The 21,729-nt window shown below is 41.7% G+C and overlaps 3 protein-coding genes across 4 annotated transcripts in view; 1 reads left to right on the top strand and 2 right to left on the bottom strand.

Annotated features, from left to right (window-relative positions):
• Positions 1–1,798, bottom strand: part of STARD9 (StAR related lipid transfer domain containing 9) — an 88,829-nt gene extending 87,031 nt beyond the window's left edge. The window contains exon 1 of the mRNA XM_033145996.1: positions 1,647–1,798. Within this exon, the coding sequence (XP_033001887.1) occupies positions 1,647–1,693 (47 nt within the window). The 5' untranslated portion in view covers positions 1,694–1,798. The remainder of the gene's footprint in view (positions 1–1,646) is intronic.
• A 3,265-nt stretch (positions 1,799–5,063) lies between these two features.
• On the bottom strand, positions 5,064–13,908 carry HAUS2 (HAUS augmin like complex subunit 2). The gene is made up of 6 exons (XM_033145983.1): positions 13,715–13,908; positions 11,639–11,731; positions 10,675–10,744; positions 8,501–8,633; positions 7,017–7,125; positions 5,064–5,750 (listed from the first exon to the last, which is right to left on the bottom strand). The coding sequence occupies exons 1-6, from the start codon at positions 13,802–13,804 to the stop codon at positions 5,598–5,600; spliced, it is 648 nt and encodes a 215-aa protein (XP_033001874.1). The 5' UTR covers positions 13,805–13,908; the 3' UTR covers positions 5,064–5,597.
• A 181-nt stretch (positions 13,909–14,089) lies between these two features.
• LRRC57 (leucine rich repeat containing 57) lies at positions 14,090–21,526 on the top strand. Of its 2 annotated transcripts, XM_033145970.1 has the most exons (6): positions 14,090–14,352; positions 16,598–16,703; positions 17,620–17,755; positions 18,306–18,574; positions 19,916–20,101; positions 20,634–21,526. In XM_033145970.1, exons 2-6 carry the CDS (start codon positions 16,620–16,622, stop codon positions 20,673–20,675), a joined length of 717 nt encoding a protein of 238 aa, XP_033001861.1. In that variant the 5' UTR covers positions 14,090–14,352; positions 16,598–16,619; the 3' UTR covers positions 20,676–21,526. The 2 variants fall into 2 exon arrangements, with proteins under 2 accessions (XP_033001861.1, XP_033001852.1); XM_033145961.1 differs by lacking the exon at positions 14,090–14,352 and having other exon boundaries at positions 16,593–16,703.
• The last annotated feature ends 203 nt before the right edge of the window (positions 21,527–21,729 follow it).

Below are 21,729 nucleotides of genomic sequence, written 5' to 3'. Positions count from 1 at the left end.
TTTGGGTGCTTCAGGAAAAGGGCAAAATGATGCCCTCACCAATTCAGTAACAGAGGTTGACTTGACTAGCAATGAAATGTCCTTCACTGCACCTGAGAAAAGCTACCGTAGTTTTGAGGGTGCAGAACAGGTCATGGGAAAACAAGCAGCTCTGTTCTGCAACAGAAGGGTACAGCCAGGGGGCACTTTCCCCCAGGAACTGTTGCCCAAGATGGTCATATCACTCAGCCAGGATATGCATTTTACACAGCCAGAGAGTGAGCCCTCAGCAAGACATCAAGTAACAACTTAAGGTTTTCTGAACCGGCAGGGCTCTGTCAGGAGAGGAGCAGCTTGCCTTTCAAGTTTTTTGTACAGTAATTACAAAGTAATCTTAGATGAGCACTCCATCACTGGAAGAGCAGACTCCTGCGAGGGCACAGAAACCAAGGACGTCAAGTGATTAAAAACAACAAGTTTATAAACCAGCATGGAGAAGTTTTGTCTTCCTCATCTTTAGGCACTGCAGGTACAGTTTCAACGGTTGTCTATTATACTTTGTGTTCCACGAAGCAAATCACAAAAGCAGTGAACATGGCAAATGGAAAAAAACCAATCACATTCTCAGAGTCCTAAGTGTGCAGTTCGCGCGGAAAATGCAGTATTTTAGCAACAAAAGTGGAGTCTTGGGAGAAGACAACTGGATCCCATAGCAATTGCACATTTAATACACTAGTATAAACTCATTGCCTGGAAAGGCCTTTAAATAATTCAACTGTAGCCAACTCAAAACACGTTTTTTAATAATGCAGAGCATTCCTATAACAAATATCTCATGTAGACAAAGCATAGCGTGCTCAGCATGCTTGCTTCATGGGTATAAACAAGTCTCACTGGAGTTCCGAGTACTATATACCTACACAGAGACTGCCCAGCAATGTGCCACACTTCTTATTGCCCCCTTTAACACAACCAGTCTCCATTTCAGGGGTGCCAACTTGAATAAAATATTGAGGGGTGGTGGTGGTGGCAGGTCAGTCCCACCCCACATAATCTATCACAAGACACGGTGTGCGCACACCATTTCAATGGTGATGGCCATCAACTTTTTTGGGGATGCACTGCACCCTCAAATATTTTACTGGGGGGCTGAGGGAACCTCGGCTCAGCCCCTAGGAGTTGGCTCCTATGCTCCATTTGCACCTTTTTCACTGATGCCGAGCCCTACCATCTCTCTGGCCACGCATTCCTCCCGTTACTGCACAATATACTTTATAGTCCCACAACATCAGGCTGAGCGAGGCGATCCCACGACCTTTCATGCCCCATCACGTCGCAGCACCAGCTTCCCGCCTCCCCTCCCCTCAGCCCTGCCCAGCGCTTCAGTTCCTGGACTGCCCAGGTTTTCTGCAAGCGACGCAACCATTGCAAACCAGCACATGTAACACCTGGCAGCTCCTCCACATAAGGAGAAGCGAGCGCCGCACATAACGGTCACACACACACGCGCGCACAAGCCGCGCTGCGGTGCAAACAAGTTGGCGGCGCGTGCGTGGCGCAAAAAGCGTCCTCTCCCACCCATTGTGCACATAGACGTGTGTTTGTGTATTCGAGGTCGACTCCCTCTCTTGCCACCCTCAACAGCCCCAGCGCCACCGCCGGCCCACCTTTTGCTGAGAGGCCGGACCCGCACCGCCACTTTGACATTCGCCATGTCCCGTCTTGAGTTGCAGCAAAAGGCGCCCCCTCCTCCCCTTCACCGCGGCCGCCGAAGCCACGACTCCGCATCACGTCCCCGCCGTCCTCCGTGCGCCTCGGCTCTCCGCAGAGCCCTGGGCAGGGGAAGCGCGGCCCGACCCCGCCCAGCGCAGCTGCTCTTGAGGGAAGGGCCTGGCCGCCTGGGGAGAGGAGAGGAAATGGGGAGGGAGGGGCTGCTGTTGCTGCTGGTCTGGACTTTGAGGAAAGCGGGTGTCTCCAATTTCCCTCCGTTTTCCGTGCAGCGCTGGGTCTGCGGCTATGTGGCCGGCTGCTCCAACTTCTGGGCGGGTGGGGAATACTCCAAGTCGAGGGTGAAACTTGAGAGAAGTTCTTGAGTGTGGAAAGACGCTTAACTCGACAACTTTCCACACTTGGCCTAAAGAGGGCGCTGAGTAACGCCATAATAATCATCATCATCATCATAGAAAGTCCAGCAATATTCTTGCCCCAATGCGGGTGAGACATGTGCGTCAAAAAAGAAAATAAACCACAGCTGGCTTCTCAAGAACAGTGGGTGTGGTGAGGTGGGCTCTGGCTCGCTTAATAACAACACATAGAACAAGGAGTGCGTGCTTCCTTGAAGAACAAAAACAGGAATCTTCTTGGTGCATTGCTTTATTTAGAAAGAGTTCAAGTGTGATTGGCACATAATTCTGTAGGAAGCAATCCTAAAGGTACAGAATAAATCGCATTTGCTGAATCAGGCCAAAGTTCTTAATCCAGCATTCTTTGCAAAAAATGCCAGCAATTACTGGGCAATAGTCGACCAGAACCTTCTGACTGCATGACTGATCTTACCCGACTGGAACTCTGTTTGCTGCTGTGATACACACCTTTGTTCACCATCCAAACACTCCATCTTGTAATCTGAGCTTTATCTGTTGTGGGCCACTGCTCTGAGCCTTATCCAACACCCTTGATGGCATGTTTCCTGGATCCTTTGCTGCTTTGGGTCCACTCTATAGTGTATACATGAGTAGATCTATAGGTAAAGGTAAAGGTACCCCTGACCATAAGGTCCAGTCACGGACTACTCCTGGGTTGCGGCGTTCATAGATACCAAACTAATACTGCACATAAGTAGAAGAGTCAGCTTATGTAGTATTACAACAAAATAAATTTTGTACTGCTACGAAATTCTTGGTAGCCAACTTTACAAGGTTCAAGATGATTTATACTAACAAAACCATTCAAATTTAAATTATAAAACTCAAAGGGCAAACCAAAAATATAAAGTGCAGCTACCCACTAAGGAGAAATTGCACACCTGAGGGGAAATCATTCCAAAACCTTGGAGCAGCTGATGAAGGAAAGGCCCTGTTATGTTCCTGATAAGTCTGTATATGGAGCAAGGTTTGACTCAATAACTAAAAGTGGCATACTTAATCCTAGGGAGGTGGTTGCAGAAATATGGGGCCCAGCATATGAAATGCTTCTAAGAGGGAAGCACTAGCTTTTCATCTAGCAAGTATACTGGCAGGCAGTCCAGGTGACACAGTATTGGGTGAATACAATCACACCTTTTATCTGCTAGGAAAGAGAGAGTGAATTCACACTGTACAGTTATCTTCCTACTGCTAAAAATACTATTTATGCAGCACTTTTTCACTTTCAGAGGAGAGCTTTAGGTATTTGCCTTCAAAGTACTTTGAGTTTAGTATTGTTTTCATTTTGCAATATAGAGCCAATACTGATAACTATAACCTTGTTCAAAACCGCACTGTGAGCTGATAGTTATAAGTTAAAAATAAAGTGGGGGTGTGGTGGAAAGCATGTAAACTTCCAGACTGTTACTGGTAACAAAAGGGAACCATTCACAATTATGCCCCCTAGTGACAAATGCAACAGCACTCCAAGACTATTAAGAGATGAGCATTCAAATTTGTGCGATTACTAAATTATCGGTTCAATGTTGTCATCACCTGTCAGGAGTCAACCACTGTTATCTTCCTTTTTCTCAGACAGCATATAACGGTATGAAGTTCCATTTGCCATCATAAATCTTTGTGAAAAGATTTTGAGATTGCTCAAATGAAACAATCTGTGTAACATGTAGGAATTTACCAGCTACATGTAGTTGTATTTAAACATCTCCTAGTGCAATGCATGGATCATGGACCCATAATGTTTTGCAACTCTCAATAAATACAAACCAAGGTTTTTGAGAAACTATTTGCTTTTCATTATTTTATCTGAAACCTTCTCAGGTACTGTATTCATTTCTTTTAAATTAAATTGTAGCGCTCTGGATTTGAGGCTGCAGTCCTAAACACACTGATGAAGGAGTAAATTTCTTCGGATTTAATAGGACAGACTTTTGAGTCAACATGCTTAGGACTGTGCTGATAAATTATGTCCTGTTGTTGCATCATGTAAACTTTGTGAATGTACTCTAATAGAAATATCTGTTTAAATTAGTATAGTTTAAGTTGTCTGTTTCCTGCCAACCTAGCAGTTCGAAAGCACGTCAAAGTGCAAGTAGATAAATAGGTACCACTCCGGCGGGAAGGTAAACAGTGTTTCCGTGCACTGCTCTGGTACACCAGAAGCAGCTTAGTCATGCTGGCCACATGACCCGGAAGCTGTACGCCGGCTCCCTTGGCCAGTAAAGCAAGATGAGCGCCACAACCCCAGAGTCGTCCGCGACTTGACCTAACGGTCAGGGGTCCCTTTACCTTTAAGTTGTCTGTTAATATCAGTAACTGCTTTAAAGAGAATTCAGCAGAAATAAATTCAGGAACCAATATGAATGACTTTGAAGCATATTAAACTAAAAACTGCAAATCTCTACACACACCCCTGAATTCAATACAGCACAACTTAGTTCAAAGGAAATGTGTATAGGACTGGCTAACTGCATGGGCAAATTTAAACATTTACCTACATGTCACTTAGGAACAAACAAATATAAGGACTATGAAGAGTTTTAATTACCACCTTCAATGTATGAAAGAAAAACTACCCATCCATTTCTATTAAGAAAGCATGTTTAGGTTATAAACACATAAATGCCTGCTCAACAGGTTGTATGCATATGGACGTTTATTGTGGGATGTTCCCTGCTTGTGGTTTTTGTTTTAACATGCGAAAAGGAACACAGCTCCTGTCACTGGGAGAAGACAGTCTTGATATCCTCAGGATGCTGTTTACATAGCAGCACATCTATCTTGTGCTTTCTCTCAGTGGCTGGAACAGAGATCAGATGGAGATGAGAGACTGATGACGAGCCATAACAAGCTATCACAAATCACTGTACACAGTGACAGGCTCATCTGTATACAGTTGCTTAATTTTTTTCTCTTTCAAATACAAACTAAGGAAAAAAGTATTTATTTAGTTTGTTTATTACTAATTGAATACGGTTTCCCATACTCTTCCTCTGCATTATTTTCTAGTATAGTATTCAACAGTATGAAGAGCAAATGTATCAAGCTACAGATTCTCATATATGCACATGAAGACAGGGTGGAATCTAAAGGTTTCCTACCCATACAAAAGAGTCTACAGTCCAGTATTTTGATTAAAGTTTTGTACCAAGATATGAGTGGTCTCACTTTTAAAAATAGATAATGTTTCTATAAAACATTTTCTATAAAATATAAAACATATGTACACTAAGCTGGTCTTGTTAAGGCAACATCATAAAATTGCTTCTTTAAAATATTCCTCAGAACCTCAAGAGGGCCATTTAACATCTGTTGTCAGTTTCTAATATAGCACTAGTTCTACGTACAAATATACATTTCAGACAGACACAAGTGACTTTAAATGTGATAGAACACGTGCATTTTATCAACACATAAAATTGCTAAGTAGCCTGAGAATTGGGAAGGAAAAGGCATGGAGGGGAGTGTGCACTATTACAGAGTTATACTTCTGAACCAGGAATCTGATTCAGCAGTCAGCTGTGAATTTTCAAAGATCTCCTTTACTTTCTCTCTCCACTCCAGTATTTGTTCTGCCAGTGCTTTTGTGTCTGTTACTAACAAGTCCATCTTTGTTAGTGCACTGTCCTGGAATGAAACAGGAAAACAAGTATTTTAGCACACTATGCTAAAACTTCAAAAACATAAGAACTCATCACAGGGACTGCTGCTCAAGGGAAGTGAAACTAGTGTAACTGCCCTGGCATTTGTCAACATACTATGGGGAAAGATTCCTTCATATAGCTTTAGGGGTAGCTATATTAGCCTGTTACAGCAGAAACCCAAGAATTGAGGCACCTTAAAGACTAAGAAATTTATCCTGGCATAATCTTTTGTGGAGCAGAGTCCACTTTATCAGATGCATTATGTAATCCTCATCTGGCAGATATATAATGCGCACATGGGTATTAAGAAATGCCAAGCTTGCTATTAAGTCAAGTTTAATGTTTTGTTATTAACTTTTAATTCCCTAAAACCAGGTTATCTGAAAGAGCAACTCCCATATAGATCTGCTGGTTCACCAAGATCTTTGGAGGAGGCCCTATTAGTTATTCCAGATTGCAGGGGCTCATCTTGTGCCCCTAGCCTGAGCAATGACCCTTCTTACTCTTGAGATATGGCAAGCATCTATTTAATAGCTTCTGCCAGCTGTTAAACACATATCTATTCACTCAAGCTTTCCCTTGCTTCTGGTATCAGTTGACTGATACCTGACTGCTCTAACAATGTTATGCTGGCTTTTTAAAATAGTTTTTATCGTATACTGAATTGTTTTGCATTTAACTGCTTTTTGTACATCACTTAGGTACTATTTTAATGAGGTGATGTTGAATAAAGGAAAAAAGTAAAAGTTGGAATTAAATGGCAATGAAAAGCAAAATAAAATACAGTCCAACGGAACTGTACAGTTCAACTGTACAGTATGCAGAAAAACTAGAGTGACCCTTCACAACAGCAATAATTAGTGATAATACAATCATCTTAGCACTGACAGTAAATTAACACCTGTAGCAGGACAGAAAACCAGTCACTATTTAGGCTCAAATAGAAGGCATTTAACTTTCTGATCAATTGATTCAGCAGTTGACGCTCCTTTGTTCAAGGACAGAGATACAGATTCACAGTTTCTCTAATTCCAGGGGAAGCTTAGTGTGAAGTGAAGCAGATGTTACAGTGCTTCACATACATTATGTCAGGTACACACCTATTAGCCAGCATTCTGAGTGAGACAAGCCAGGGAATCCATAGCCTGGTGAGATTCAAACTGGAGACTTCCAGCTAAGACTTCCATGCTCTTAGCCACTACTTTACTATCAAAGGAAACTAGTAAAAGTTATATGACAGACCACTCACCATGTTTTTCAAAACTAGAGGTATTTGAGGAATGCTCCTTACTGTGGTTAGATGGGTTTCTAGTTTTTCAATGAAAGCCACTGCCGACACCAACAATTCTACTACATGCCTGCATGAAAAAGAAACATTTAATGGAAAATGATACTAACTTTGTGAGGTGGTATTTCACACTATGGAGGCTAAATATACAGTGGTAGCTTGGGTTACAGACGCTTCAGGTTACAGACGCTTTGGGTTACAAACTCCGTTTACCAGGAAGTGGTTGCTCCAGGTTAAGAACTTTGCCCCAGGAAATTGTGTTCCAGCGGCGCAGAGGCAGCAGAAGGCCCCATTAGTGAAAGCACGCCTCGGGTTAAGAACCATTTCAGGTTAAGAACGGACCCCCGGAACGAATTAAGTACGTAACCAGAGGTACCACTGTACCATACTTTTGCGTGTATAAGACCAGGTTTTTTTTAATTAAAAAAATTATGCTCAAAATTGTGGATCGTCTTATACACAGGTACAATCTCCCTCCATTTTCTCAATTTGGAGTCCCCCAAAATAGGGAACGTCTTATACATGGGGGCGTGTTATACACGGAAAAATAACACTATGTATAACCTAGGAATCTTTCAAGTTGTTAGCACTGTATGAGTAAACATAATCTGGGGAATTTGTGAGGGAGGGGGAGATTGCTCAATAATTCATGTTACAGCCGTTGTTGTTGTTGTTGTTTCTAACAGAACCCCCCCCCCCCCCCGAAAAGATAATAGGAAGAGAAATTTCAAATGACTCTATACTGATGGTGCTGGAAACAGATACAGATGAATGACACTGAACCAATATATTACTTAGTAATGGCAGCAAATGTTTGAACAGCCCAATATTGGGGAAAAGCAGCCACCTACTATCACTGAGTGGTTGATCTTTATTGGTCCTTAATGAAATGCATTAAATGAACATGGATGAGAATTAAGAAGGGAAAACAGAACACAAAAGCTATTTAGATAATTTCTTTTAATGTTATAGCAGAAACAAAGACTTAATATGAATTGGAATGAGCTGATAAATGATTTAGAAAAATTTAGCTGTGAGACTAACGTAGATTTAGAAAACAGGCTGTATATAACACAGTGTGATTTAAAATAGGAACTTATCAGGAAACAGGAAAAAGAAAAATGTAATGAATAAAGTAAGGATTGTGTGTCTTGTAAGAAATGTTAGTGACTATGGTTAAAATAAAATGCATTTGTGATACACTGAATATATGTTTGAAGTGTACCTTTGATGAAAACTGAAATAAAGGATGTTATTTGGTAGCAGAAGGGAACTGATTGTGGCTGTTTAGTTCTGCAGTAACTTGGTTTTTTATTTTTAAAGTTTTAGCACCACCATTTGCAGTTTTAACTGTAATTGGATTTTGTTCCCAATGTATTTTATTGATCTGAAAAAGAAATAAGGAGTACACAACAAGTAAGTAAAATAACCAAGCAGTTTGTTACCTGTGGAAGATAGCTTCAATAGGCAGACTTTCTTGACGCACTGGTTTCATTAGCCTCTGCCTAAGAACCCATTTCTCTTTCAGCACTGCTTCTAGGTGTTTGTTCATCGCTTGCAGAGCCTGGCATTTCTGAGCTACAGATTTATTTATTTTTTAAAAAATGAAAAACTTTCAGATTTAAACGTGAATTGAAGTGAGAGCAGGTTCTTTGTAAAACATAATTTTATGCTTTGAAACACAGGCTTCCAAAATACTGGCAGTATGCTGTGTTAATCTGTAATTGTCTAACAAAAGCGTGTGGCTCACACAGCACCTGCAAGGTGAATCACATCAAGAGACTCCTATGGAAGCAAGCAACAGCTGCTGAGAAATAAAGACCACAGGTTTCTAAGTATATCCAAGGGAATGCTGGATAACAGGACAAGTAACAGCAGACAAACTGGTAAAAAGGGTCACTTGTCCACCATTCCCAATCTTTCACTCCAGTGCAAATATGTGTGTACTCTCTATTAATGCAGGGCGACAGTACGCCCCAACCAACTACTCAAGATATGCCCATTGTGTTCAATGGGGCCTGTCCCCATGTAAATATGTACAGGATTACAGCCTTAATGTTTCAAACATACACCTGTGAAGAACATCTTACATTTAAAATTTGTTGATTCTTGGTTCTGCTCATTTCAGTCAACAATGGTAGCCTTTGTGAGCCTTTTCCCAAGATCTTGGGACCTTCCGCCTTCACCCAATACACGTAGGATTGCCATAGTCAAAACAAAATAAAAAATTAAAAAAAAATCCTTCCAGTAACACCTTGGAGACCAACTAAATTTGTTCTTGGTATGAGATTGGTATGGTACACACTGTGTATCTGAAGAAGCGTGCATGCACACGAAAGCTCATACCAAGAACAAACTTAGTTGGTCTCCAAGGTGCTACTGGAAGGAATTTTTTATTTTGTTTTGACTATGGCAGACCAACACGGCTACCTACCTGTAACAGGACTGCCATAGTTATGGATGCAGTGTTTAGTAGCTTGCATGGAATAAAGGGTTTGGGGTTTTTTTGGGAATGGCATCCATGTATGGCAGGTATAGCAAACCTCCAGCTTGCAGGTCTAATTAGTCTGGTCCATTAGTCTGTTTCCCCGAAACCATACCAACCTGCTTCATACCCAACATCATATGTGACATTGGGTGAGGGGCACACAGCTGCCCATGCACAATTGGGAACCCTAAAATGTGCTCCTGGTTGTGTATTGCCAAGGAAGCCTGATTCACACAAACAACTGGAATCCGCTGTGCTACGGAACTCTCCATGGGGAACTCCGTAGCACAGATGTCCACCACAGAAAGCACAGCTTGGAGCCAGTCGGCACCAATCAGCTGATTGGCAGTAACTTCAATCTCTCTGTCTAGAGTGGTTTGAACCAATAACCTGTCAAAATGCTACACTGCCCGACCTCAAGGTGGAAGAACCTAGGATCCAGCCCACTGGCCAGATCCAGTTCCCTACCCCTGGTGTATGGATTTTCCTCATGCAACGTGCCTAACTACTCATCACTGAAGTGGTATCAGGGTGGCGTGCCACCTGCAGCCAAGCCAAATTGCTTCCCAACCTAGGGATATGTTATTGTCTTTCCTCATAGTGTATGGCTTGGATGGCTGGCTTAAGTTGCTCACAGTTGTCTTAAATGAAACACTCAGGATTCTGGATGAAATGCCCATTTCAGCATATGTGCAATGCATCTATGGAGTTGATGAATACAAACACCTCTAATTACTTGTTTCCTTTTTCAGGGATCATTCCTGTTCAAACATTTTCACTTTGGGGGCTGGATGCTTTGTCACCTGTTAAGTATGCCACTTCCTCAACAGACTTCTACTCTCCTGTTGCAGCCTCCCATGCACCCAATAATCTGTTTTGGAAGGCTGGGTGGGCCAGATGTGGGGTGGCAGCAGGCTGCAAAGGGGAGCAGAGAAAGGTAGGTGCCATTGTGTCCACTGGCACAATGCTGGATCTTGTTTATAGATGGCAGCTTTGTTACTCAACCAATCTCTCTGACAGCAGGATACTTACAGCAGTATGAAGATGTGAGGTTTTGTCTAAACTCTTAAGATTAATCCCCAAAACAGCACTCCTAGAAGATCAAGCAACAGCATAAAACAAAATACTTACTTAGGTAGAATGGATGAGTAATGTCTGCTGTATCTTTTTCCATCTGCAGGATTTCAGCATCTAGCTTCATCTATACACATTAAAATAGTTACACTTATATCCATGCAGTATGATTAATGTATTTACAGTAGCATTCATAACTGCTTTAACAACCCTGACCATTTTCAAGTATTTTTATAAAAGTAATCATTCTATGCTTGCAGGAACCACAACATAATTTTATTTCTGATAAGATTTGTGGGAAGCTTGGTTTTTAATGTATCTAACTAAAATATCATAATTTCTTTTTAAAAAATAGTTCAATTTATCATCCCTTAATTCCAGCTTTAGTAAGATGTCCAGTCCCCTAGTTGTCTTCTGTTTTCCAACATCCAAAATCTGTAGTTGCACAGGACACAGAATCTGTTCTAGGTGGAACTATTACAGGCTAAATTCCTAGTTAATGCAATTTTCATGGCTACGGTATGTCACTAAATCAAATCTCTGTAGAAGAGGATTAGGTGTGATAATTTGACAAGCTTCTCAACCTCAGTTGAGGCACCAAACAACAAAGAGGGAGAGGGAGTCCTGGCTAAAAAAAAATATAGGTTTGATTTCAAAATATTCTTCACATGATAAGAAGTGCTTCTTACCAAGTGAAAAATATACAGTAGGGTTAGTTTCAGCTGAATATTAGGTGAAACCTCTTAAATGTAAGAACAGTTCAACAACAGAAAAATTACATAAGGAGGCAGTGGCCTCTCCCTCATTGGAGGTCTTCAAGCAGAGGCTGGACAGTCATCTGGTGGAGATACTGTAGCTCTGGATTTCATGCATTGGACTAGATAGCCTACAAAGCCCCTCCAACTCTATGGTACTATAGTACTGTTTCATCACTATGAAATCATTTATTACAATTCAGAGGAAATTGTATGTATGGCCTATTCAGTAGAGCTCCTATTCTGATGCTCAAAGATTATTTTACCTCACTGATTTCAGCTTGGAGATCAGCAGTTTGTTCTGCCTCCGAGAGGCGAACAAAGCAAGGAGCTGGTTTTCCACATCTATCCACAGTTTCCTGAAACAGAAACATGGAAATTCTCAATAAACATAAGCAATTCAAGCTTCCTTGAAATTAGGGTTCCAGTCTTAAATACATTTAGGTTGCAATCCTACTGTCTTTGCCTGGAGAAATGAAGGACAAGCCAGTGAAAATGAATAATGGGTGGTGTGGAGGAGCAGTTCACATTTCTGAAATTGTCACCCTTACATTTATTAGGGGTATTTATTAGGTTGTCTTACCTCAGTAACGGACTGGATGAGAGCCAACAAACTTAAGCTCAATCCAGATACCACTGTTTGTGGGTGGTTTCCCAGACCAGATAGGTAGAAGGTTGCCTGATCTCGACTGGGGTTACACTTCCTCTGAAGAAGCAGATACGTAGCTTGGAGATACTTCTGAATCCATTGGTGTCACTTGAGGCTCAGGTGGCCTCAGTGGCGCATAGTGCCTTCCATAACCTTCAGCTGGTAGCCCAACTGCACCCCTAACTGGACAGGGATAGCCTAACTACTGTTGTCTATGCTCTGGTAACCTCTAGGTTAGATTACTGCAACATGTTATATGGCTGCCTCTAAAGACAGTGCAACTGGTGCAGAATCCAGCAGCCAGCTTGCTCACTGGGGCATGGCAGTTTGTGCATATTACACCCATCCTACTTCCAGACACTAACACGCATCGGCAAGGCTTGCGTAAAGTGTTCCACTCTGCTGTTTTAGTGATGTTTTTGGGTCATTTATGGGCTCAGCACAACACACACATGTGCAATTGCACCTCCATCAGAAGCATGTAAATTGGTTGTTGCCTGTACAGTATATGCCCACACCTCTAGTCAAGCCTTTCCCTTCCACTTTGAGGAAGGGCTGTGGCTCAGTAGTGGAGCATCTCTTTTGCACACAGAAGATGCCATGTTCAATCCCTGTCATCTCTAGACAGTGCTGGGAGGGAGACTATGGAGACGCACTGACAGAGCTGACAGTATTGAGCTAGATGGATAAATGATTTGACTCAGTACAAGGCAGCTTTCTATGTTTCACTTTGTGTAAGTTACTTGTGCTCTGGAACAAAGGTCACTTCTATGGAATTAAAAACGAGGGTTACATATGCACAGACCCCCATTCCCCCCCCCCACTGAACTTATGGAAATTCTCCATCCACAGTTACGCAGAGTGAAGTGGATCAGCCGTTTAGTATTTAAATCAGTGTTTTTCAACCACTGTTCCGCGGCACACTAGTGTGCCGCGAGATGTTGCCTGGTGTGCCGTGGGAAAAATTGAAAAATTACTTTATATATAGTCAATATAGGCACAGAGTTAAATTTTTTAACATTTTCTAATGGTGGTGTGCCTCGTGATTTTTTTCATGAAACAAGTGTGCCTTTGCCCAAAAAAGGTTGAAAAACACTGATTTAAATAACCATGCAGAGTTTTCCTGAGGATGCAAGATATAAACGAAAGGAAAATAAGTTATTTCGTTTCTATTTAGGAACAGAATCCAATCTAGGTGGTCCAGAGAGCTACAAGAACTGACAACTATAAAACTACAAGTAGGGTGGAAGTTATTTTTTTTTATCATAAGCATGTTTCTTTCACAGTTAGCCCACCACCGTACAGTACTTTAAGCAAAAGTAAACACACCACAAGCACACCAGCACTATTGCAGCCCGAGGAAGGAACAAGGACAAAAAGCTACGTTTGCAAAAGGTGTCAGGTAGCAAGGCTACAAAAAGGGCCTCCCTTGACTTCTTGGAGAAATGCTGCCAGCCAGGACAGAACATATCGATATTACCAGCATCTTTTAAAAGCAGCAGGCAGCTTCAAATATGCCTTTTCCATCCCAATGCAATCGAATCTAATAAACTGAGCAGCAGCACATTCCCAAAGTTTGGGCAGAAACGAACACATTTCAGACTATGGTTTTGCATAACGCGTATTTACACATTTCAGATGATGGTTTTGCGTTACAACGTGGGGAGGGGGAAAAAAACCCGGCCCGTCTCACCTGGGACACCACCCCCGCGGATAGGCAGCCAGCCAGCAGCAGCCCAGCCGCCGACGGCTGCACAGGAGCCCACGGATTCGAAGAAGCCATGGCAAGGCGAGCATCCGCCGCCTCGCGGAAACTCTTGCGCGCGCCTCGCCTTCGAATGCGAAGCGCCTTCTCGCGCTTCCTTTCAAACTGGCGCCGCCATTTCGAGTGCGGGCAAGCGGCTCACCGACACGTTAGAAGAGGGGTTGCTTATATATATATTTATATTTGGCAGGGAATGAGGGGACCCCCGACATAGGAGGCGCAACCCCGACGCAGCCCTCCATGGCTCCTACTTATAGCGGTACCGGGCTGCGGCGAGGCGGGATACCCTGTGAAGCCCAACGGCACCCGGGCGTCGTGGCCTTTCCCGCCATGTTGATTGTTGGCGGAAGTGAACCCGGCCGTGTGGGTAATGTCCACCCCCGGAGAACCTCCACCTAAAGCTTATTCCGGGCAGAGGCTTCGCCATTATTCACGTTAGGCGGCCGGTTCTGCTGTCATCCGGGGCTTGCGATTTGCCACGGGGGATTAAAAACAGTGAGGCTGGCGTTTCTTGTACTGCGTGTGCTTGTTGCTAGGATGCGAAGTGGCGGCGACCGTAGTTACAGGTAAGACAAACTCAGGTGCTTGTTCACCTCTTAGGTCGTTCTCCCGAGAAAGCCCCTGGTTCCCGCCCTCCTTCTTCAGAGGGAAATCGGACTAGGGCAGCAGGGATGAGATCCCACCGTTTATAGCCTGTGCATCTTTACCTAAAAGTAGCTGTACCTGGGAAGTAAAAACTCAGTTAAACTGTGTGGCACCACATCTGGGCAGCCCACTTGAAATGCGTGTTTACTCGGAAGTAAGTCCTGTTTGAATGCGATGGTTGCCTCTCCAAGCCTGTATACTGAAGCTTGCAGCCTAGTCGCATTGAATTCAGTGTGGCTGACTTCTCTTAGTAAAGATAAACTTGGGCTCTTTTCCTCTAACGTAGGACAACTTGGACAACGCCCATCTTAGATAAATATGCTGCTCTGTTTTCCCTACCCCACCCAGAGTCCGCCTGGGTTGTATCCAAGTACTCGGAGTAGACCCATTGAAATTAGTGTTAGTCATGTCTATTAATTTCAGTGGGCGTACTGTGAGCATCGCCTGCGATGGATACAGCCTCTTCGCTGGATAGAGATGGCATATTGTTTGATAGCCATATGTGGAAGTGAAAAGTTAAGCGGAGTGTTGTTGTTTTCAATTCCACCAGCTGAGATGGAGGAAGATGGGGCAGCTGGGTTTCATCTTGTCCTCTTTATTTAGATCAGAACTGTCTTCACCTACCCACAGCCTCTCTTCCAAGCTTCAACTGAGAGGAGTGAGGAGGCGGCTTGGAGAGCAGGCAAAAGCTGGTTCAGGGGAACTGAGACACATTGTTTAAATACTGTTATTGAGTGAATAAGGATTTTGTTATATGCATATTACTTGGGTGGTGCAGAAAAGAAACAGTGTTGACATTGGGAAGGCCTTTGTGATTCCTATAGCTGTGGAACCTAAACTTGAATCAATTATGTGAGCTCATATCCGCAACCTTTGTTTACAATACAGTATTCTGTAGAGTAGTTGGGATTGAGGAAAGCAAAAAGTGGAACCATTGAGGGGTTAAATATTTTGTGGTATCTTCTGCTAACATCCATGCTTTTGATCCTTTAAGAATGTGAATATATTAATCTGTGTTACTCATCACTTGATAATCTGGAATTTTCAGGAATAAATATCAAAACTATGTTTACAAAGAAATATTTTTCTATGCTGGCTCATTAGTTTAATAGTTTGTGAGCTTGGTTGAGGGATATGTGCTAGAACCTGTTGTGCAAGTACCTTTCCACCATCCTATGTGACTGCTGGTATTTCTTTGTGGCCCCATTCACATGACAGGGTTAGCTAACTATGACTTACCTGGACTGTGCAAGCAGACAGGCTCTGGAAGAGGAGTTTGTAGCTACTTTACTCCAGTCGTTTTTTGCTTAGCTAAACCAAAGTTTGACTTAACATGTTGTCCGAAACCGAATTTGTGGTTAAGATTTCTCCTCAATAACCTGAGCTATAGCCAAGCTGTGTTTTTTTTTTACTGTGTACTTGTTTTTAAACAATTGTCAATTCTGTCTTGTTCTTAATGGATTTGTAAGTAGCTTTGAGACATTTTCTTGTGAATAACAATGAATAAATCTAATACACAAGAAGTAAGCCCCTGTGAATGTGACTTATTCCCTAGTTTGCATATGCTGAGCCTAGGGTAGACTATAAATAAGTTCTCGTGGCTTTTAACATTATAAAGCTTGTTACTGGATGGGCCTGCCTGTCTGATTACATAACCTACTTAGTAGAGCTTTTTCTACAAGGCTGAATAAATTACAGTAAAAACCTGGGCATGTCTACTCAGAAATATGTCCCATTGAGTTCAGTGGGATTTACTCGCAGATAGGTGCATGTAGGATTGTAGCCTTAATCTTCTGGACTATGAGCATCAGCATGCTGACCTGGAAACAAATTGTTTTCAGTACAGCTTAAAACACATCCACTATTACAGTCTTTGTCTAAATCTTTGTCATAAGTACTTCATATGGCCATATTTCCATATAGTTCTTTTTCGTTAACTGTCCAGCTCAACCTCTATGTCATGATGATCAGCTTACGCTTGATTTCTTATCCCCTGAGAAATAGGCCCGAGTGCTTTCTTTTCTTGTAAAGATGATTGCGCTGCTGGGAAAAAGTGACTTTGATAATCCTGTATCATATGTGTTATAAATTTACCTTTTAATAGAACATAAACTTAAGTTGCCTAATGTGGTGTGAATGAAAGTGACTCAGCTGGACTTTTGTTAGTATCTGATACAAGAGCAAGAGGATGGGAAACAGTGCCTTAAAAGCGCATTTGGAGACAGCACAGAAAACGGGAGTATTCCAGCTGACGGGAAAAGGCCTTTCTGAGGTAAAGACCTATATCATAAACATGTGCCACAAATGATTTTATACTGCATAATGCAAGAGACAGAGAAATATTTGTGCTTTGAAGAGTTTTTAAATTTTTGAAATCAATTTTTGATAGGTTAGTGGGATAAGAAGCATAGACATGTCAGTTGAATGGGTTCTAATTAATGTATCTTATCCTAGCTATAAGGTGACGCGGGTGGAGCTGTGGGTTAAACCACAGAGCCTAGGGCTTGCTGATCAGAAGGTTGGCGGTTCGAATCCCCGCGATGGGGTGAACTTCCATTGCTCGGTCCCAGCTCCTGCCCACCTAGCAGTTCGAAACCACGTCAAAGTGCAAGTAGATAAATAGGTACCGCTCCAGCGGGAAGGTAAACGGCATTTCCATGCGCTGCTCTAGTTCGCCAGAAGTGGCTTAGTCATGCTGGCCACATGACCTGGAAGCTGTACGCCGGCTCCCTCGGCCAGTAATGCAAGATGAGCGCTGCAACCCCAGAGTCGGACACGGCTGGACCTAATAGCTATAAAAATAAAAGCTATTGGGTTTAGTGGGGCTTATTCCCCAGTAAATGTGTTTTGGATTACAACTTTAGACCATTGCTACTCACTTATATGGGAACATATAAGATATTGCATTGCTTATGCTACCTAGAATAGTGGACATGATATACTGTGATAAATAATTACATAAATTTTGTGTAATATGTAGTTTAATTGTCAATTTTGAAGGATATTCCCAAATTAAATTGTCCCTCCAGTCTTTTCACACCATTTATAGTTTTGCAGTTCTGTCCTGCAACCTTATGAACCTAAAAAGCTCCTTGCCTGCACCTTTTATTATCTTACCTACCCACATATACTTAATGCAATTTGTATCATTCTGGAATTTTCACATGATTTCTGAATTGCTTTTTCAGTTTCCCGAAGATCTGCAGAAGCTTGCAAGTAACCTCAGAACAATAGATTTGTCGAACAATAAGATTGAGGTCCTACCACCACTAATGGGGAAATTCTCTGTGTTGAGGAGCCTTGCTTTAAATCACAACAAGCTGAGTAAGACTTCTTAAATAACTCATCAACTTCCTAAAATAAATTCAGTGGGACTTAGTGACAGGAAAAATATATTTAGGGTTGCAGCCTACATTGCCACAAGTTTAATTCCATCATTTCTTTTGGAGTAATAGAGATAACTCAATACATTGGTTAAAAGCTTTGCAGCTTAGGAGAGGATGCTGTAAACCTTGCAAGTACAGAGTTGTCACCATTGCAATTCCAGGTTGCTAAGATACTCAAAATTATTCCGCCTTATTGAAATGCTTGTGACTTGTGAACCAAACACTTAACTTGAAAAATTGCCTTTAACCATGCCCTACCTCTCCTCTCTTTTCCCCCAAGCAGCTAGAGTTCCAAAGAGAAGGTAGAGCCTGCACACTAATTCAGACAATTGTAGTTTATCCATTATATATCTTCATGTATTGTAAAATAAAATGTTGACTATATCCTAACACAATGGGGTGCTGTATTATTCCACAACAGTGACCTTTATACTATAATTGTTCTTTCCTCTGAACAGCTTGATTTTATTTGTTTATATATTTGCTAGCTGCATTACCTGAAGAGCTGTGCAAGCTGAAAAAATTAGAGGCTTTGCATCTGAACAGCAACCAGCTGACACAGTTACCAGCTGCCTTTGGACAACTTTCGGCACTAAAGACCCTGAGTCTTTCTGGAAACAAGCTCCGAACTGTACCTGTCCAGCTCTGCAGCCTTCGTCACCTAGATGTGGTGGATCTCTCCAGAAATCAGATCCAGAGTGTGCCAGATACAGTTGGGGATTTGCAGGCCATTGAACTAAACTTGAATCAAAACCAGGTCTGGAAACTAGATTTTGTATATCATTCAGTAGGAAAGAGCTTCTCAAAGCACAAGCATCACTTAAAATTCTACTGAAATGGGGATCTTAGAGCTGCAAGCAAAATTTAACATATTCCTTTTGTTTTGTTTGCCCCTGTGGAAAACCTGCTAGGTTATTCTCTATTTTGTAACATAATTTTCCATTTGTTGAGAAGAACACTGTAGCGTTTATGCATTGAACATCATGTCTTTCTTCAACTAGTCTTAATTCCATTCCATTAGAACAATACATTCTTAGTGCTGATTTAGTGCTCGCGCACCAATGAGGTTGCATTCAATCTTTGTACAAGTGGAAGACAACTCATGTAGCTGAACCTTCTGTTTTCTCTCTCCTTTCCCCCGTAGCCTCCAAAAAGCCTTTCTAGAGGGTTAAAGGAACTGATTGAGTATTGTATGCTATATTTGATGAAGCTACATTGGGAGGGAGGAAGTAACCTGAAATCTAGCCTGGGTGATCCCCCCCCCCCCGCATACACAGAGAGCATAGTGCACAATGTTCTGTAGAAAGGCTTTTGGAGATGGTGCAGGAAAGAGAAGGGAGAAGGACACAAAGCTGTTTGTACAACACGGTTCACCCCATTGGAGGCAGTTCCATAGGGGAAATAGATTGCTTGAAGTTATGGAGTTGTTGTTTTTCGGTTGGTATTATAGGGCTTGACTTTGCATATTGTGCAAGCTGAAATGACAGTGCTGTTACCATAATTTTGTGCATGCATGTCTTAAAATGCATTGAAATTTTAGTAACACTTTTTTTAAAAACAAGATCGCACCAAAGCACTGAATTGCTGCTAGCCAGGATGGACAAACATAGTCATCGTGTTCAATCAGATGTTTTCAGATCAAGCCCCATCCCCTCAGCATTGGTAATATAAAGATACCTTAGAAATGGGGAACTACAAAATTCATGGCCCTGTGATGTTCATAACTAAGTACTGACTCAGTGATGGAATGCTTAATTGTAACTGTGCTAGTTCCTGTAGTGAGTCCATCCTAGCTACCCAATCAATTCCCCAATAGTTTTGTGTATCTGCATTTTGGGCATTCCTGCCTCTGACTATTGAGGCTGAGCATAGTAATCATGACTAATAGCCATTGATAGCTTTATCCTCCATGAATTTGTCCAATCCTCTCTTAAAGTGACCCAAGTTAGTGGCTATCACTGCCTACTGTGGGAGCAAGTTCCATAGTTTTAACTATGAGCTGCATGAAGATAGGATTTCTTTTATCTGTCCTGAATGCTCCAACTTAGCAGTGGCAGAGCAATAACTTTTTTCCCTTTCCCTGTTTGATGCACGATAGATTTCCCAGATCTCCTCACAGATATCTTACTGTCCACGCCTCAAGGTCTTGCGTCTGGAAGAAAACTGTTTAGAACTAAGCATGCTTCCTCAGAGTATTCTCAGCGATTCTCAGATCTCTCTGCTTGCTGTAGAGGGCAATCTCTTTGAAATCAAGAAACTTCGAGAATTGGATGGATATGACAAGGTCTGTACTATTCTCTCCCCTCCCTCACCCTGCTGTAAACCAATAGGCATGGGGAAAATAAGGCTTCCATTGGTGAATGAAATCGGGGGAAATGTTTGACTAGTGCCTTGTCCCTCCTTGAATCCTAGTCTCTCCTACTTCCAAGACTTCTGTCAGATAGTAGCATTGTACAGTTACATTCAGTTAGGAATATTACAATTCTGTTCTGAATTTGTAGAGAGTTGTTTCAATCAATTACTTATACTATTTTACTTTTAAATTTTCTAATTCATTTGTCCATCGCAGAACATGAGTTTGTAGCTAGCGTCAGTTATTTTTCTGAGTAGACCCAACTGAAGTTAAGAGACCAATTAGTCATGTCAATTAGTATCAGTTGGCCTGCTCTGATTTTGGATGAACAATTGCTACAACCCATGATCTTGAATTGGTTCAGTATAAGAAACTGCTGGATAGGAAACATTCTTGAGAATCTCTCATTTATCTTGCATTTATTCCACCCAAACTCCTAATTTTATCATCTTCTTTTTTTAAGTACATGGAGAGATTCACAGCTACGAAGAAAAAATTTGCCTGATGGATTGCTATCGGTCTTATTTCATGAAGGAGAGACAAGAGGTGTGATGCACGTAGCTTATATGCTGCTAAGTCTTTTCAGGAGAAGGAAATTCAAGGCTTTAACTGCAAGAGAACTTTGAAGTGGTTGAATATGTTGTTTTTAAGGCCACAAAGTGAAACCAGGAATTGGTGAAACTATCTTGTACGTTATGCTTTACACCTTTGCAGCTAACAAGGCACTTCTGCTTATATGATTCTCCATCTTCAGGGATCATTGTTTTAAGAAGAAAAATGTTGTACAACTCACTTGGGCTGCAGAGGTTTTATTACAGATGTTGGCAGCCTTACATAAAATAAGGAGTACATGGAGATAACACTAAGGGGAACATTGGCCAAGGAGTACACCGAGGTTCTGTAACAGGATTAACTCTAGAATGCAAAGTCATCTCTTTGCATTAAATGTTTTATAGTGTAGAGGAGACTGATCTTTTTAAAAAATAAAAATCATGTACATTTTAAAGCACAAGTAATTGGGTTGATAGTAGCTCAATATGTCTAATCAAAAATAGTTGTCCTAGCTTCATCCCATGCTCACCTCCCCTTGAATGGCTTGTCTTCCATTTGATGAAGTGCCCTCTAGTTCACCTGAGCATGCTAAATGAATGAAATACAGGATCATGTCTACACTGTATTTGAGGGGGGAGGGAGCTGACATCTTTGCACTCTGTGTTCGTGGCAGGAGCAAACTCAACTGCTTAAAGGGGATGATCACCTTATTACTGCCTTATACAAAGCACCCAGGAGGACCTAAGATATGCAACTTTCTTGAATAACTTGTATATTTTTATTAAAAACATATTGCATCCACAACTGTCTTAAGCTTTTTGGCACCCTTTGACAAACTTCAGTTAATATATAAATTCACATCATGTAATCTGAATAGTAAAGAATAATATGCACAGCTAAAATTGTTCCTGTAAAATAATTGCTCCTTATAAACTATTTAAAATAAAATACCTAGGAAAAAAGCAGTACAGTATAATTCATCTTTCTATATAGTGTGTGGCTGTCAA

Source organism: Lacerta agilis, chromosome 1, assembly GCF_009819535.1.
Source record: "Lacerta agilis isolate rLacAgi1 chromosome 1, rLacAgi1.pri, whole genome shotgun sequence".
Taxonomy (NCBI): Eukaryota; Metazoa; Chordata; class Lepidosauria; order Squamata; family Lacertidae; genus Lacerta; species Lacerta agilis.
The sequence above is the reverse complement of the archived record's forward strand: the minus strand, read 5'-3'. Positions and strand labels throughout refer to the sequence as shown.

Bases quoted from the DNA above. Each gene is read 5' to 3' on its own strand.
- HAUS2 (XM_033145983.1), bottom strand. From the start codon at position 13,804: ATGGCTTCTTCGAATCCGTGGGCTCCTGTGCAGCCGTCGGCGGCTGGG. The intron at 10,745-11,638 runs GTAAAATAATCT...TAATGTGTATAG, and splicing joins TCCAAGCTGAAATCAGTGAG to ATGAAGCTAGATGCTGAAAT. The intron at 5,751-7,016 runs GTGAGTGGTCTG...GTTTCATTCCAG, and splicing joins CTCTAGTTTTGAAAAACATG to GACAGTGCACTAACAAAGAT.
- LRRC57 (XM_033145970.1), top strand. From the start codon at position 16,620: ATGGGAAACAGTGCCTTAAAAGCGCATTTGGAGACAGCACAGAAAACG. The intron at 18,575-19,915 runs GTCTGGAAACTA...GATGCACGATAG, and splicing joins TAAACTTGAATCAAAACCAG to ATTTCCCAGATCTCCTCACA. The intron at 20,102-20,633 runs GTCTGTACTATT...TCTTTTTTTAAG, and splicing joins AATTGGATGGATATGACAAG to TACATGGAGAGATTCACAGC.